This window comes from Sorex araneus, chromosome 7, assembly GCF_027595985.1.
Source record: "Sorex araneus isolate mSorAra2 chromosome 7, mSorAra2.pri, whole genome shotgun sequence".
NCBI lineage: Eukaryota > Metazoa > Chordata > Mammalia > Eulipotyphla > Soricidae > Sorex > Sorex araneus.
In genome coordinates, this window is record NC_073308.1 from 3604570 (window position 1) to 3621017 (window position 16448).

At 41.7% G+C, this 16448-nt stretch overlaps 1 protein-coding gene across 1 annotated transcript in view; it reads left to right on the plus strand.

Moving 5' to 3' along the window:
* The window catches only part of LOC129406538 (leucine-rich repeat-containing protein 37A3-like), a 97123-nt gene that overhangs the window by 45818 nt on the left and 34857 nt on the right, over positions 1-16448 (plus strand). Inside the window, exons 3-7 of the mRNA XM_055144699.1 lie at positions 2386-4957; positions 6645-6716; positions 9237-9308; positions 12749-12820; positions 15432-15512. Of these exons, the coding sequence (XP_055000674.1) occupies positions 2433-4957; positions 6645-6716; positions 9237-9308; positions 12749-12820; positions 15432-15512 (2822 nt within the window). The 5' untranslated portion in view covers positions 2386-2432. The remainder of the gene's footprint in view (positions 1-2385; positions 4958-6644; positions 6717-9236; positions 9309-12748; positions 12821-15431; positions 15513-16448) is intronic.

Below are 16448 nucleotides of genomic sequence, written 5' to 3' on the forward strand. Positions count from 1 at the left end.
TCAAACACCTCCAGGTGTGGCCCCCAAACAAACAAAAACGTCCACCTTATTATGAAATGTGAGAAAACATTTAGTACTAATGCCAAAGAATTCAGAAAACTAACACCCATCCCTAAATGAGGACTCTCTTGGAACCAACTCCATTCAAAGCTCTCTACTCAACTAGACCCTGGGAGGAAGCCCCTTCTCATGGAATGTATATTCTAGAAGTGTGAGATAATGAGAACTGAAATCCATGAGAAGAAGGACTGTGAAGAAAGTTAAATGGGTGCTAGTCACAGTCTTGCAAGAGAGCCTTGTTACATTCTGACATTAAGCTCTTCAGTGGTCTCTCCAAGAGTGCTAGAAAGGCAGGCAGCCCTCTAGAAAGGGGCTTGCTACTTTTTCTCTATGAATTAATGTTGAGCTCCATGCAAGAAAGGGGGATTTTGCCCCAGGCCAGTGTAAAGGAGTGTATATGACTGTTCATTTGTTTAAGGTCTGTCTCCCAGAATAAACTGTTTATGGCCCCAGAGCCCTCCTTCAGAAAATTTTGGGTCAGTGGTTCCATGCTATCCCCTCTCTAGGAGAGTATTAATCAGAGATACTGAGAGTTTAAAGGAAATGAGAACATTTGGGAACCCCCATCCATCCTAAGTAGTGCTCCTTTTGCAGGTCAGCTAGCTTTCTTGGAAGCAGGATGGCCCAGGGGAGGAAGAATGTGTCTCGGATTTCAGTAGTGAGGAGGACGCACCAAGACCACCACAACTGGACTAGTACTGTTGAATTCGCCAGTGTGCCCAATGGGGACACACTGTTCCTTCCCCGCCCCACCCCCACCACAGGGCTAGGCCCAGAGTCGTTGGCAGTCCCAGTCCTGTTTGGCTGGCAGGGAAGGCTGGGGGTGGGCGGAGAAGGTGGGAAGAGGACCTGATTGGACGTCTTTGGTGCCTTTCAAGTGCCTTTCTGGGTCCTGCTGGTTCCCCAATAAAGGCATCATAAAGGGGCTGTGGGGGAGGGGCTCGGGGTTGCTAAGGGTGTGCCGTTGCTAAGGTCCTCAGTGCCTAAGGGTGCCACGGATCTCCTGGCTGCCACAATGGCTGGCCTCGGGTCCGGACGCCCGCGCCCTAGTGGCTCGGACCATGGCTCTCGAGTTAATCCGAGTGTCATGTCCTGGCAACGGCTATATGTCCTGTGTCTACTCTTGTGGCCACCAATGTGGCTGCTTGTGCAGGGAGCTCCGATCATGAAGCAGGTCCTGCACCCAGTCCCGCTGATCCCCGACCCCTCCACCCCCAAGCCCTGGATTTCACCTTCCCGTGCTCCTGCACCTGAATCGCTTCATGCCCTTCAACCACGGGTCAAGTCCGGGTTTTTTCAACGTTTCACCCCGACTATTGGCCGGATGTTGTTACCGCCGCAGAAGTTTAAAGGTTTCATCCCCATCCTGCATGAATACTCAGGTAAAGGGTTGCCCTCTGCATCCCATCGATTTGCCCTTCCACACCAGGGTTTGAATGACAAGCCAGCAACACATCAGAGGCTCCCAGTTGATCCAATGATATGATGGACTCAGGATCAGAGTCCACCTCTAGCTTTGTCTCCTAGAGGGACAAGTACAAGTCCAACTATAGGTCTAGGTCAACCTGAAGATCACACATCTGAAATGCCTGCTCCACCTCTAAGTGGACAGGTTCCAAAACTACTAAACTTCATTATTTCTCCTGAAAACAGGAGGGAGGGTCTAGTTGGCCATCACCATGCTGCTGAAATTGTTGTGTTGGGTCCAGAGCCGCAAGAAGCAGAGACGGGCCAGACTTGCAAGGAAAAAGTTTATTCAAACCAACATGCTGGGGCTGCACCTCAAGTGGATGCAGCGGTTTGTGCTAGTTAGGGCAGCCTTTTTATAGGGCTCAAGTCCTCTGGGCCAGTCACGTTAGTCACGTAGCCTCGTCTGGAACCACTATCTCGGAATTTGTGTGTCTGGAGACATTCTTTCATTCTTCTTGCCCTTCGTCAGGAGTTACTATCTGTAGAGCCCTGGGACCGGAGTCACTATCTGGGCTCTGTGTCAGAGGCCGGAGTCACTATCTACGGGGCTGTGGGACCAGAGTCACTATCTACTGGGCCGGATTCACTATCTGCTGGGCCGTGGGACCGGAGTCACTATCTGGGCTCCTTGTTCTCAGCAACTCCTTCTGTGAGCGGGTCCCTATCTTTTAGGCACATACGTGAATTCCAGCCCAACCGTCAGGCAGATGTCAGGATGTATGTGACAGGACCCAGGCATAGTACATTATTATATACAGTTCAGGGTCATAAGCATGGTTACAGAAGCAGAACAAAGCGAGGTTACAAAGGTCAAGAGTGGGCTTTAACACAATATAATTTCTTTTAACTTAACAGTTGGAACTCCCAGAAAATCTAAGAAACCTCATCATCGACCACAACAGATGCAGGATGAGGACTTAGATTCCAGTATGGATATCTTTTATCCCGAGGGGAATGAACCCTTGGATGTACTGGGAGATTCAGAGCAACATCCACAGATCCCTCACAAGACTGAATCCTTTTCACCCCAGTCCCAGCATCCAGAACCCTCTGAAGAGCTAGAACAGCTTCCCTTTAAGGCCCTGGAAGCTGAAGTTTCAGCAAGCACACAACAGACCCCAGCTGCACTTCCAGGATTTCCCGAGGAATCGAAACCTTTAGTTCCAGACTCAGATTTGCTGTCCAGTACCCCTGAAGAGGGTGATACTGCTTCAGTCCTGCCAGAAATCCTAGTTCAGCCTACATTGGCTCCTGAAGAAAGGGGGTCTTCAGTACCTCAGGAGATGGAAGCTCAGTCTTCAGAGTCAGGTCTGAAAGTGCAGTCTTTACTTCATCATCAGCCAAATGAACTGTCTCCAGTCCAGAAAGAAGCCCATCTTTCAAATATATCTACTGTCATCATCAAACCTGCCTATCTGCAGATTACCGGAACTCCAAGAGTCAATAAGCAGGATGAAATTTCAACCCAGCCAGAAACCCTAAGTCTAAGTCACACAGGAGAGAACCGTGAAGAGAATGAACACTCTCTAGCTCAAGAGGTGGCCCAGTCTCAGCCTCTAGAGAGCCCTGAGGGTGACTCTGCCATACAGCAGGAGGCAGTGGCTCAAGCTCCAGAGATCCTTGAGGTGACTGAATCTTCTATCCAGCAGGAATCCCTAGCTCAACCTCCTGAATCTTCTATGGAGTTGGAAGCTCAACCATTTCTTCATCCTGCGGAAAATCTTCCAACTCCAAGTCAGAATGGAACTTCACACTTAAACTTGCCCCATGTCACTGCTCAGCCTTTGAGTGTGACATTTTCCATTTTTTCAGAGGTTGGTGATGAGGTTGAATCTTCTCCAGTGCCACAGGAGGCCCTGGATCAACCGTCTGAGCCATCTGAGGAATCTGTCACTAATCCACCTCTGCATCCCGAAGAGTTTATTACATCTCCACGTCACAATGAATCCCTAAGCTTAAATTTGACATATGTCAGTGCTAAACCTATTGGTGTGACATTTTCCATATCTACAGAGATCAGTAATGAGGATGAACCTTCAGTCCAGCAGGAGATGCAGGCTCAATCTCCTGAGCCATCTGAGGAATCCATCACTCACCCTTTCCCGCATTCTGAAGAAAATATTCCATCTCCAAGTCACAGTAAAGCTCCACACATCAACTTGCCCAGTGTCACTTCTAATCCTAAGGGTGTGACTATTTCTGAAACTACAGAGGTCATAAATGAGGTCAAACCTTCAGTTCAGCAGGAGGCCCAGGCTCAACCTCCATCCCAGGAGGTCCAGGCTTCATTTCCAGGCCTCTCTGAGAACATGGAATTATCTGGCTGGCAGATTTTATCATCAACCATTTCTGAAACACAGATGTTCCAGAGTGAGATGGTAGCTCTACATTTGGGTCAGACTCTAACTCAGCTTTCGCCAGACAAGGAACCTGCTGAGAAAATGGAAATTTCTTCACCTGTGCAGGAGACCCTCACTCAGCTTTCAGAGTTACCAACAGATATCGTTTTGGCTCAGGCTTCAGAGCATTTGGAAGGACCACTTTCAGCATCAACTCGGCATCCATCATCAGTCCGGGTCACGACTCTCACGGCAGAACCAAGTAGGGAGAGCAAAGCTTCTACGACCCTGAAGAAGACTACCGCTCCCACAGAGCACACTGTGACAAAACCAACAGGGAATGTGCGGACTCATTCAATCGCCACTAAGATTTCAGCTCTACCCAGTCTGGGGGTTTTGAAGACAGTACCTTCTCCAACCACACAGAAGACCCCAGGTCAGACTTCTAATCAAAATCAACCTTCTACACATCAATATATAACTGTACCTTCAGAACACACTGTGAAGACTAAACCCTCGACAACCCTGACAAGTACCAGTGCTGCAGAACACTCAGATGTGACACCTATTACACCATCTCTGAGTCCTCATTCAAACCTGAGTGAAGTCACATATCCACCTATAAACAAGGACGTTACTGTCACTGAAGGTAGTTCAGTTACAGCTCCAACCATGCAAGAGACTGGAGTTCCGTCTTCAAAGGCCCCAAAGAAAGCTGAGGTAACAGTTTCAACAAGTACCACTCTGACAACCCCCACAGAGGGATTGCTGTCAGAACAGGGTCAGCATCAACACACAGATCTGAGTGAACAGACATCTGTAACTTTGGACGAAACGCCACAACCAGAAACATCAAGGACAGCTTCCCTGAGTCACTCTTCAGCCCTATCTTCTGGACGATCTACTTCTGAAAAGGCACATGTAGATTTCCCTGAGCAACTGCAACAGAATGAACACATGACCTTCAACATATGTGAGCTCTGTACCTGCACAGAGGATACCCTCTCCTGCACCGGTCTCAGTCCAGAGAAGAGGCTCCGTAGAGTGCCTGTGCCAGGGCCCAACATCAACAGGACCTTCACTATACTGTAAGAATCACCTTTCCTCTTATCTCTGCATTCTGCCTATTGACGTAGCAAGCCTTTGCTTCAATGTCTTCCTGTATCTGCCTCATCCCCCATGTCCACGTTAAATGATTCTCTCTCTTTTTTCATATTTTGTTGGTGAAAAGATATCCTCATTCTTTGGGGCTGGAGCGATAGCACAGCGGGTAGGGCATTTGCCTTGCACTCGGCCGACCTGGGTTTGATCCCCGGCATCCCATATGGTCCCCCAAGCACTGCCAGGAGCAATTCCTGAGTGCAAAGCCAGGAGTAACCCCTGAGCATCACTGGGTGTGACCCAAAAAGCAAAAAAAAAAAAAAAGATATCCTCATTCTTCTTTAAATGTTGTTTCTTCTTCCCCAGTCTTTTTCTTATAATTGTCCATACTCTCTTTCCTTCCCTATTTTTGTCTCACCCTCAACCTATCCTTCATCCCCTCATTCCTTCATTTAATTCCCTAACCTTTGTTTTCTTTTTTGCCCTAGCTTTTTTTTTTTTAGACAATAGTATGTCTTCCTTATCTTTTTTTGCTAGTGCCACACCTTGTGCTTATGGACATGATTTCTGGAGCCAGACTGCCTGAGTTTGTCATTTGTTAGCTTTGTTACCTTGGACAAGTCATTTAGCTCTGTGACTCAGTTCCCTTTTCTTTAGGTGGGGAGTATGGTAAATTATCACTTCCTAGTATTGCTGTGATACTTGTTCATTTTGATACTTATGAAGTTAAGTACCAGGGGTAAGTCCTCAGCACCATCCCCCGCACCCCTACCAATTTCATGCATCTATACATGTGTAAGTTCATAAACTTTGGTACAATAGGTCAGTAAAGTAAACAGGATAATGTGTGAAAATCCCACTTTCCCACTCTCCCAGCTGTATGACTACCGCACAGTAACTCCTGTTACCATCTTGGGTTTTCTTCTACTTTCTTTCCTGTGTATTTTTTCCCCCACTAAAGATAATTCTTTGTGATTTGTTCTTTTCCTGGTGAAGTACATTGAATATATCTCTCCTCACTAGTCCCATTCATTTTCTAATTTCCCTAGTCTGTCTAGAAATTTCTACTATCTCGAACTTTGAATAGAGAGTATAGATCTAAAACTTTGGTGTTCTCTGGCAATGTTTTTTAAATATTTATTTGCTGATAATTTTGTTCATTTCCCTGTATATTATACTTTTGAAATTAAAAGTTTCTCCATTGATTTGCAGTAGGAGTTACAATAGGTGTGAGTTTGGAAAAATGACTTACATGCTAATTAATTGGCATTATTTTAGCTACTCAAGGAATTAGGAAGTTTAGGTTGTGAGGTATTTCATTGTTTGACTAGTCACCCCACATTATGTCTCTAGTGGGGCAAAATGGGAATCTGATAGCTGTGGAAATAAGCTGGTGTCTTCTGTGTTTTCTTTATTCTTTTACTTATTCTGTTTTGTTTTGTTTTGCTTTTTGGGTCACACCCTGCAATGCTCAGGGGTTATTCCTGGCTTTGTCCTCAGGAATTACTCCTGGCAGTGCCTGGAGGACCATATGTGAAGCTGGAAATCGAACCCAGATCAGCTGTGTGCAAGGCAAATACCCTCTCCGCTGTGCTCTCGCTTCAGCCCCTCTTTTACTTATTCTGTTCATTCTTTTCCTACCTATTCAAGTCTGTGAACTGTGTTTCTTCACAGAAATTTCCAAGGAAACTCTATTTCTTCCATTGATGGAAATACATGGAAGGCATACCCTTGGGTTGAGAAACTGTGAGTATATTCTCTCCAAATATGAATATTAAAAAATAATTGCACCATAAAATCCTCCTTAGTATACAATTTTAAGATCAATACCTCTGATAAAAAGGAATTTCCCCCTCACGTCCAAAACAACCTCTATTAGTTATAATAGTTTACTTCTTTAAAAATTTTTAGTTTACTGGGCTGGAGCGATAGCACAGCGGGTAGAGCGTTTGCCTTGCATGCGGCCAACCCAGGTTCGAATCCCAGCATCCCATATGGTCCCCTGAGCACTGCCAAGGGTAATTCTTGATTGCAGAGCCAGGAGTAACACCTGTGCATTGCCAGGTGTGACCCAAAAAGCAAAAATAAATAAATAAATAAAAATTTTTAGTTTACCAAGCTCTTATTTAAAATGTCTCTTTGTTTTCCATTCTATAACTAATAGAGTTAATTTTATACACACTTATACATATATGTATATATTTTTGTGATGCAGTTTTTTTTATTGAAACTTACTTTAGAAAGATGTGAGAGGAGAAAAAGAGAAGTACATGTTTTAGAGACAGCCCACACAGATGAACAAACATGATATGTGTTCACATTCTTTTTTATTTTTTGCTTTTTGGGTCACACTTGGCAATGCACAGGGGTTAGTCCTGGCTATGCACTCAGGAATTACCCTTGGGGGTGCTTGGGGGAGCATATGGGATGCTAGGATTCGAACCTGGGTTGGCTGCGTGCAAGGCAATCACCCTACCTGCTGTTCTATCACTCCAGCCCCATGACTACATTCTTAATTAAAATTTAAAAAATGATTCATAGTGCAAAATTTAATCTTCTGATTTGTTTTTTTTCCCTGTAAATATAACATCTGCCACTTGATACTTTCACTTTATTTTGCTTTAGACTTCTTTCCTTTATGGTACATAAAGGTTTACCCCATCCATTTAAACTCCTGTTTAATAGTAATTGTATTGAAAGATGTTTTGATTTTTTTTAATTTGTTTTTGTTTTTGTTTTTTGGGTCACACCCGGCAATGCGCAGGGGTTACTCCTGGCTCTACACACAGGAATTACTCCTGGTGGTGCTCGGGACCATATGGGATGCTGGGAATTGAACCTGGGTCGGCCACGTGCAAGGCAAATGCCCTACCCGCTGTGCTATTGCTCCAGCTCCCTTGATTTTTTTTTTCACATGAATTACTGCAGCTCATGGTCTTGTGAATATGGGCAAATAGGTCTGTTAAATAGATAAATAGATATAGATTTGCTGGGCTGAAGGATATGTAGTTATAAAAATTTAATTGACCTCAAAATAGTTGTGCTAATTTAACAGTTCATGAAAGCATTGATTCTCCATGCCCATCCACCTCTGAGCATTCTTCATTCGGGGGCTGGTCTGATGAATGAATAAAAGGGATCCCATCTGTATTTTAATTTTTCTGGTTATTTTTGAATTTAAATACTTTTACATGTTCACTGAACCTTTGCATTTTTTGAATGGATGGTCCTTTGCCCATTTTTCTGATGTTTATTGCTTTTTTAATTGTGTCAATTGAGACACAAGTGTTGTATAGAAAAATATTGACATCCGAAGTAGTAGACTAATCTTTTATGAGTTTTGTATGTCATTAAACTTGAATATGAGTAATAAATGATGTTTAAATTAATGAAAGCATGATAGTCATAGGAATTTGATACTTACTGGCAAGAGCGGAAAAGGCTATAATTAATTCATTTTTAAAAATATCTTTTTATTTTAGCTATTTTGATTTACAGTTTTACAGTATTGTCCATGGTAGTGTTTCATGGTTGTTCATGGTTAGGTTTCAATCGTACACTGTTTCAACACCCATCCCTCCACCAGTGTACGTTTCCCAGCACCAGTATCCCTAGGTTCCTCCCATCACCCCCCACCCCCCACACCGTGCCTGCTTTAGGCAGGCACTCTTCTTCTCTCTGTCTCTGTCTCTGTCTTTCTCCTTTTGGGTATTGGGGTTGCAATATTGATACTGAAAGGTTATCAGGAATATCCCCTTATCTACCTTAAACACTCAATTCTTGTCTAGCGTGATCACTGGCCTCAATCATTCTTGAGTATTTGTCATGTGCACTTTGTGCACGTTTTATTTCCCAGAACAAAAAAAGTTAATGGTGTTAAGTTTCAAAGGGCTTCCTTTACAGATTTAATTTCATTCTTCATGGGGTATCCAGAGTAATGTTTGGAAGATAGGAGGGAGTGGCAATCCTGAGGTTCTGGTGTCACCCAGAATTTGGATCTGACAGATTTTGTGACCTAGAGAATATGCTTTGAATAAGTTACTTGGTGTGAAGAGTCAATAGCTGTGCTTGTGTGATGGATATCAATATATGATGGATATAAGTGAGGACAAAACAAAGAGTTTAAACAGAGATCACTATCCCTAAGTTAAATAAGAATTGGGGTCTTTAGAAAGCACCATGATTATGTGTAAGAATTAGTCCTATGTAGTAAATAGTCATAGTTATTTTGCATTTTGGTCCAGAAATAATTTTTCCATTTCTCAGAATCCTCAGTGACAATTCTTTGACTGAATTACATAAGGATTCATTTGAAGGCCTGCTATCCCTCAAGTACTTGTAAGTTAGTTAATCATTCATTTATGAGATTTTAGCTCTGTTGTTTATAAAACAAAGGGTGTGCAAGTTAATCTTTATCATTTCTTCCAGTAATACAATTCTATAGTTTTGTGATTATAGCATTAAAAACCTCTCATGTTATTTCTGGCACTAAATTATATTTGCATTTATGTATATAAATATCTACATGTGCATATATAAAAAAACTTTAGGCTTACTCTTCAAGCCCATGTTCTCCCTGGATCGTGTACTTTGCTTACTTGTCCCCATGTCTCTTTGTTTGCTTTTTTTGGTCTGGAGAAACCCGGGTTATCTTGTGAACCAATTCTTTCTCTTTGCAACCCCCCCACATCTTTCTAAGAAAGTTTCATTCAATATAAACTGTCTTGCTTCACAAAAGTTTTTCTTTAAACTTTAATAATAAATGAAAAGTACTTATATTTGCATCACCCATGTAAACTTAACTTAAGTGCTAATATACTATCTCCTCTATGTTCGCATAGAGTTCCTTTATGTCCCCATGGATCAAAACCAATGCATGGTCCAGTTTTACATAGCCCATTAACTTAAGAATTGTTTTTGTCAGCTGGGGAGATTACACAAATGTTGAGTGTGATGCTTAGCAACAGGAGGCCCAGATTGGTTTCCCAGCAGAACGAGGTTCTGGGCTCCCCATTCCCTGACCCCCCAGTAATGTTCCTGAAGCATCCTCTGAGCACTACTAAATAAAAACAAAGAGCTATGCAAATATGTTCCTGTTTTTATTTTTTATTTTTAAATTTTCATGTATGTATGTATGTGTGTATGTATTACTTTTGGATCACACTCAGGGATGCCCAGGGGTTACTCCTGGCTCTAAACTCAGGAATTACTCCTGGCAGTGCTGGGGGGACCATATGAGATGCTGGGGATCAAACCCGGGTCAGCTGCATGCCAGGCAAACACCCCACCCGCTGTACTATCACTCTGGCTTCATTATTTATTTATTTATTTATTTATTAAAATTTTGTGCATGAAGCAAGATAGATTTTATTAAAACTTATTTAGAAAGTTGTGAGGGAGAGGAAGTAAGAAGTATGTGTCCAAGAGAGAACACAGGTGAGACAGAGTGGAAATAAACAAGCAAAGAAGCAGAAAGAAGCAAGTGAGATAGTCAGGCCCTGAAGAGCAAGCCCTGAGGACTTTCAGAAGGTGTTTTTATTCAATCCTTCCAAAAAGGTTGTCCTTTCCTGGAGTTTTGCATACTAAAAATTAGTCTGGGTGTTGTCACAGGAATGTCTTGCACTGTTGATGTTCTCTTTATAATCTCATGGATTCTTGTGTAATTTCTTTTCTGAGGGGACCAGCCTTTTCTGGGTGGGGCCTTGGATTTTTGCATCCTGGTGGTACCTCAGTTTCTCCTCCAAGAGCTCAGGATTTGCATTTCAAATGATGTGACTCAAGCTCTTGAGCTACTTTGGGGCTAGGGAATGTCTTCTTTAGTTTTAGTATTCCCCCAAAGTACATCTGCCAGCCTGCACCAGTAGGAAAGGGAAAGCAGTCCCAACCTCATCACAGGCATCCTGGAAAGGGAAAGCAGTCCCAACCTCATCACAGGCATCCTGGGTCCACCGCCTGTCCCTTGCAGGAAAGAATTTCAAGAGGTGCAACAGTGAAGCAGATTGAATGAAACGTGCTTAGGAAGATGTGGGAGGAGAGAAAGGAGGGCGATGTTGGAGAGAGAGCACCGGCTTTTCCAGAGTGCAAGTGAATAAGCCAAGGAACATAGACCCTAGCAAGCGAGACACACGGGAGAGCACAGCTTGAAGAGCAAGCTCAAACTATGCTTGTGTTTATAAAGTCGATGTTTGTGTTTTTCTGTAAAAGAAAAAATATTATAAAAATATGCTCTGCAAAATCTAGAATATTATTATTTTTAAATTTCTGGCCTTTATAGAAAACTTTTAAAAGTTGGCTTAATAAAAATTATTTAAAAAATAAAAATAAACTTGAATTATAGAACAAGAAAATAAAGAACTTTACTTGAATTCCAGTAGCCCAGAATTTTAAAAAATATGTGTAGTTTCATCATTGTGATTTGCAATACATTCTTACACCCTATGTCAGCATATTTCTGAATTATCTATAACTTAAATGAAAATTTAAATATGAAATACTTGGCTAAAACAGAGTGATTCTATAGCAGTACTATTAAGAACATGTGAGATTATCACGAGGAGAGTTCTGTTGTAGGAATTGTTGGGCTATTGTCACACAGACATCTTGGACAGAATCTTGTAAAAAGAGAGTAGGAGAAAGGTAGAACACAGGAAAAACACCTCAATGCTCTCAGAATACCAAAAAAGAGAGTAGACACCTAGACCCAGGAGTTGTAAGCCAGGGCTAGCATGCAGAGCTCCCTCGTGCCCACCTGCGCTGGGTCACTCAGGCCTGCAGTAGATCACTTGGAGGGCCTGTTAACCCCCCACCACAGTTCCCGCTTCAGCTGATTTGGAGTAGGTTGATTGGAGAACAGGCATCTTCAATCAGCTCCCAAGTGAGACTGGTGTTTGAGAACTATTTGGAAAGTTAATACATGACGGTGTGCATTGTGGGTCAGAAAAGGAAAGCCTGGGACTGGAATGATAGGACAGGGGTAAGGGGCTTGCTTCTGCACATGGGTGACCCAGGTTTGATCCCCAGCACCATGCAGGGTCCCCCTGAGCCCCCCAGAGTGATGTGTGTGCAGTCAGGAGTGATCCCTGAGCAGTGCCAAGGAAGGGAACGAAAGAAAGAACAGAGGCAAGAAGAGGGATGAGCTAGGAGATAGTTATACCCATCTTGGTCATATGTGAAAGAACTTAAGGAGAATTAATAGATATAAAACAGTCAACTGTAATCAAAAAAAAATTCAGCACTCTGAGGATTTTGTTTGTTCCACCCCTGTACAATGAAAGCAGTGAATTAATGGAATATTCAGAAAATATAGAACCAAAAATTGATTTTCTATTATGATAAAAAAGTTTAATTCTAAATTAGTTCAAAGTTCTGTCTGAAAGGAGTAATTTCATTTCACATTATATGAAAAAGGATCATTTTATTAGCCTAGTTAAACAGGAAGGTATATAAACATGAGACTATTCATTTGAATATTTGAAATGATTATATTAAATATAGTAATTTCACATGGAGGTAAAAAAAATTGGACTCCAAGTAGAATTGAGAACATAAAAATCACCTAATCAATTCTCTGCTCCAAGAAAAGTTTAACTCCAATATTAGAACCAAGTAGTCATACAATTAATTCATGAAGATTTGTGGTTGAGAGAAATGAAAGAAGGTTAGGGGTTCTGGAACATTCAAATCTACTCATTCAATATTATTTTGACTTCTACTAGTTATTTCTAATATTATATATTTGGTAGTTAATTGAAACAATATTTTCCTCTTCCTTTTCCTAGAGATTTATCTTGCAATAAGATACAGTTCATTGAAAGGTGTACATTTGAAGCACTACCATTTTTGCAGCATGTGTAAGTTAAAAATCACTGTCACTGTCATCCTGTTCATCATTGATTTGTTCCAGCAGGCCCAGTAACGTCTCCATTATCCTAGCCCTGAGATTTTAGCAGCCTCTCTTTACTTGTCCTTCCCAGTGGCGTTGCATTAGAGGCTCTTCAGGGTCAGGGGTTTGAGACCCATCATTATTACTGTATTTGGCATATGAATACACCACAGGGAGCTTGCCAGGCTCTCCCCCCATGTGGGCAGTAAACTCTCAGTAGCTTGCCAGGTTCTCCAAGTTACGTGAGTTATGATAACCATGTATAAACTAGCTAAGAGAAAACTACAGCAATTTGTTCTCAACACAATAGTTAGAAAAGTAAACTAGTTTTCAGGAAGTACTGGAAATGTCTAAAGTCTTCTATTCTGTAGATTCTCAAATGTAGGATGAGGCAATATCCCCAATTTCTCCTGAAAAGAGGAATATCCAGGTATGTTTAAAGACTTCATATTCTAGAGCATTCCCTAATTACTTTATTTAAAGAATTAAGTGAAGCTTGGGTGAAGACTCATTAGCCTATGGTGACCTCAGTCGATCCTTATTTGGGATGCTTTGAAAGGTCACTTGACAGAATCAGCTAGAGAAGAGCACAGAGATTTAATATAGACTGAGTTATTGTTCCTTGAATGAGGCCTAACAATGTAAATCTTTAATATCACTGTAAACAAGTATTTGAAAAATAATCAGCTAAGCAAGTCTAGTGCACATTTCTTTTACATTTACTTTATTTCTGGGTTCAAATTCAATGCTATTGTAATACAAATTTCTTTTTTATTATTTTCAGAAGACACACTCTCCTTCTACCACAGTAATTATGACTGAGACGGCATTTTACAGCTTACATACACTCCCCCAAATGTCACCACATTTGATTACACTCGTACAGTGAAAGAATGAACAAGGACAGAACTGAAGAAAATTGGACAATATCAATTTTAATATGTGTGCACAAGAAAGCAACCCTTTGTTTGCTAGCAACTTCTTAAGATATGTTTTATTAGGGGAAATATTTTTATAATTATTTCTAACAAAACTGTTAATAGCAGGGTCAGGAAATCAATTAGCAATAGAGTCCCACTTCCAAAAATAACATGTTTTTTATAAGCATCATAAAGATGATTCCATTCCTTGTACAACTTTTTTTACTCTTTTCCGAGGCTAAGAAACACTGTTTAATATCACATACAGAAAGGGTTTCATTAGCATCATTGCACAGGCCTCATTGCATCCCTCCCTGCTCCCAACTTCACACACAATGCTAGACTCTAGCTTGGGAGACACATTTTAGCCCAGAAAGAGGCCAGTCGTGCAATGAAATCCAAAATTAAAACCTTATGTTTGAGTTACTAAACAGTTCCCCTAACATTGTCAACACAGCGAATTTTAAAAGCTGCAAAGATCTTCACTTAACTAAGTTTGAAAGATTTTTTTCCTTCTTACCCCTAGTAGCTTCAGCTACTAAAACTGTACAGCAAATCCTTTTTTGCCTGTAAGGATTAGTATGAGAATTACTAGTCAGAGCAATGTGAACAATAGAACCATGGCCCTCAACCTGAATGATTTTGTGCCCACATGACCCTTGATAGTGCCATGAGGTAGTTTTTATTGTTTTAATTGTCAGATCTATAATGATGCTGTTGGTACCTAGTGAGCAGAGGCCTCCAGATACACTGCTGAATAGCTACAATGCACTGGACAGCCCCCCCATAAGTATCCAGCCCCCATGTGGCAGTAGTGCTGAAGTCATGAATCCCTGTTCTAGAGAACTTCATTAGTGAAGTATTTGTTAAGCATTTGCTATTTTGTGTCATAAACATCAAAGAATAAACCTTAAAGGTCTTTCACAGTGATGTTTAGTGCATGAAATGTGGCTATGTGAATGAGAAGTAATGCCTCCTCCTTCTCCTTCTCCTTCTCCTTCTCCTTCTCCTTCTCCTTCTCCTTCTCCTTCTCCATCTCCTCCTCCTCCTCCTCCTTCTCCTTCTGCATCTCCTTCTTCTCTCTCTCCTCCTCCTTCTGCTCCTCCTCCTTTTTCCTCTACCTCTCCCTCCTCCTCCTCTTCCTCTTTCTTCTTCCTTCTTTCTCTTGTTCTCCTCCTCCTTCTTCCTCTTCTCCTCCTCATCTTCCTCCTCCTTCTCCTTTTGCATCTTCTCCTTCTGCATCTCCTTCTTCTCCTTCTCCTCCTCTTTCTTCTGCTCCTCCTCCTTTTTCCTCTTTCTCTTCTTCTCCTCCTCTTCCTCTTCTTCCGTCTTTCTTCTTGTTCCTCCTCCTCCTCCTTCTTCTCCTTCTCCCTCTTTTCCTCTTCCTCCTTCTCTTTCTGCATCTCCTCCTCCTCCTCCTTCGGCTCCTCCTTTATTTCCTCTTCCCCTTCCTCCTCCTCTTCCTCTTTCTTTTTCCTTATTTCTTCTTCTTCTTCTTCCTCTTTCTCTTCCTTCTTCCTTCTTCGTCTTCTTCCTTCTTCCACCTTCCTTCTTTCTTCTTTCTTCCTTCTTCTTCCTTCTTCTTCTTCTTCCTTCTTCTTCTTTCTTCTTCTGCTGCTGCTTTTGTCTTCTTTTTTTCCTGTGTTTTTTCTTTGGTAGGAATCTTGGTTGCAATTTAATCACTGAACTGAGCTTTGGAACGTTTCAGTCCTGGCATGGAATGCAGTTTTTACACAAGATGTAAGTAAAAAAGCAGATAAATATACATAATAACACTGCATCAAAACATCATACAGTTATTATTAACTAACTGGTGCAAGGCCAGTGTGAACTCTATGTATTGAGATCCAATTCTTTTTGTTCAAACGAAGAAACTAAGGAACAAAGAGGCCAAGAGATTTGCATGATGCCTGGCATGCTTTGCTTTCTCTATTATTGATTATTGGCTCGAGCACTAACAGAAAGGTATCCATTAGCATTGTCTTGTGATTCCCACTGGTATGGCCCTGAACTGTGGATGAGGCTTTGAATTCCCAGTTTAATTCCAACTTTGGTTCCTGTTCATGCGCAAAGTTTCTAACCACTTAAATGTATGCAACAAAGAGCCGGGAAGAACTAGGTATAACAGTTTTTACTGGGAGTTGGCTGGGAAGGAGAGTTATGGATTCATTCCTAGCTGGGAGCTTCTTTTACATGGGGAAGCATAAGAGTTCCTGAACATCTATCTTAGCATATTTCCCTCCCTCATAATCTAGACCATTATTTTGAAGAAAAAAGTACATATGTATATATATATATACACATATATATATATATACATACATATAGATACACACCTCTAAAGTGAATTCACTGTGGTCAGTATAAAGCTTTGAGCTGTGGTAAAAGGTGGTAAAAAGCTATGATAAAACATTCCATAGGCTTCACACCTGGCAGTGCTGGGGAGGGATCCAGGATCACTCCTGGCAAAACTGGCATCACACTGGCCAGCTGAGCTAGAAGGCAGCCATGGGAGGCACCTGGAGTTCTGTGGTGTGGTGGGATCAAACTCTGGGCTTATACATGGAAGACATGTGCTCCATCTCTGAAACTATCTCTGTGACCCCAAAAGTGTTTGTGTTACATCAGAGTGAGTGAAAAACATTCATCAAACATACATTGTTCTTGCCTAATTTC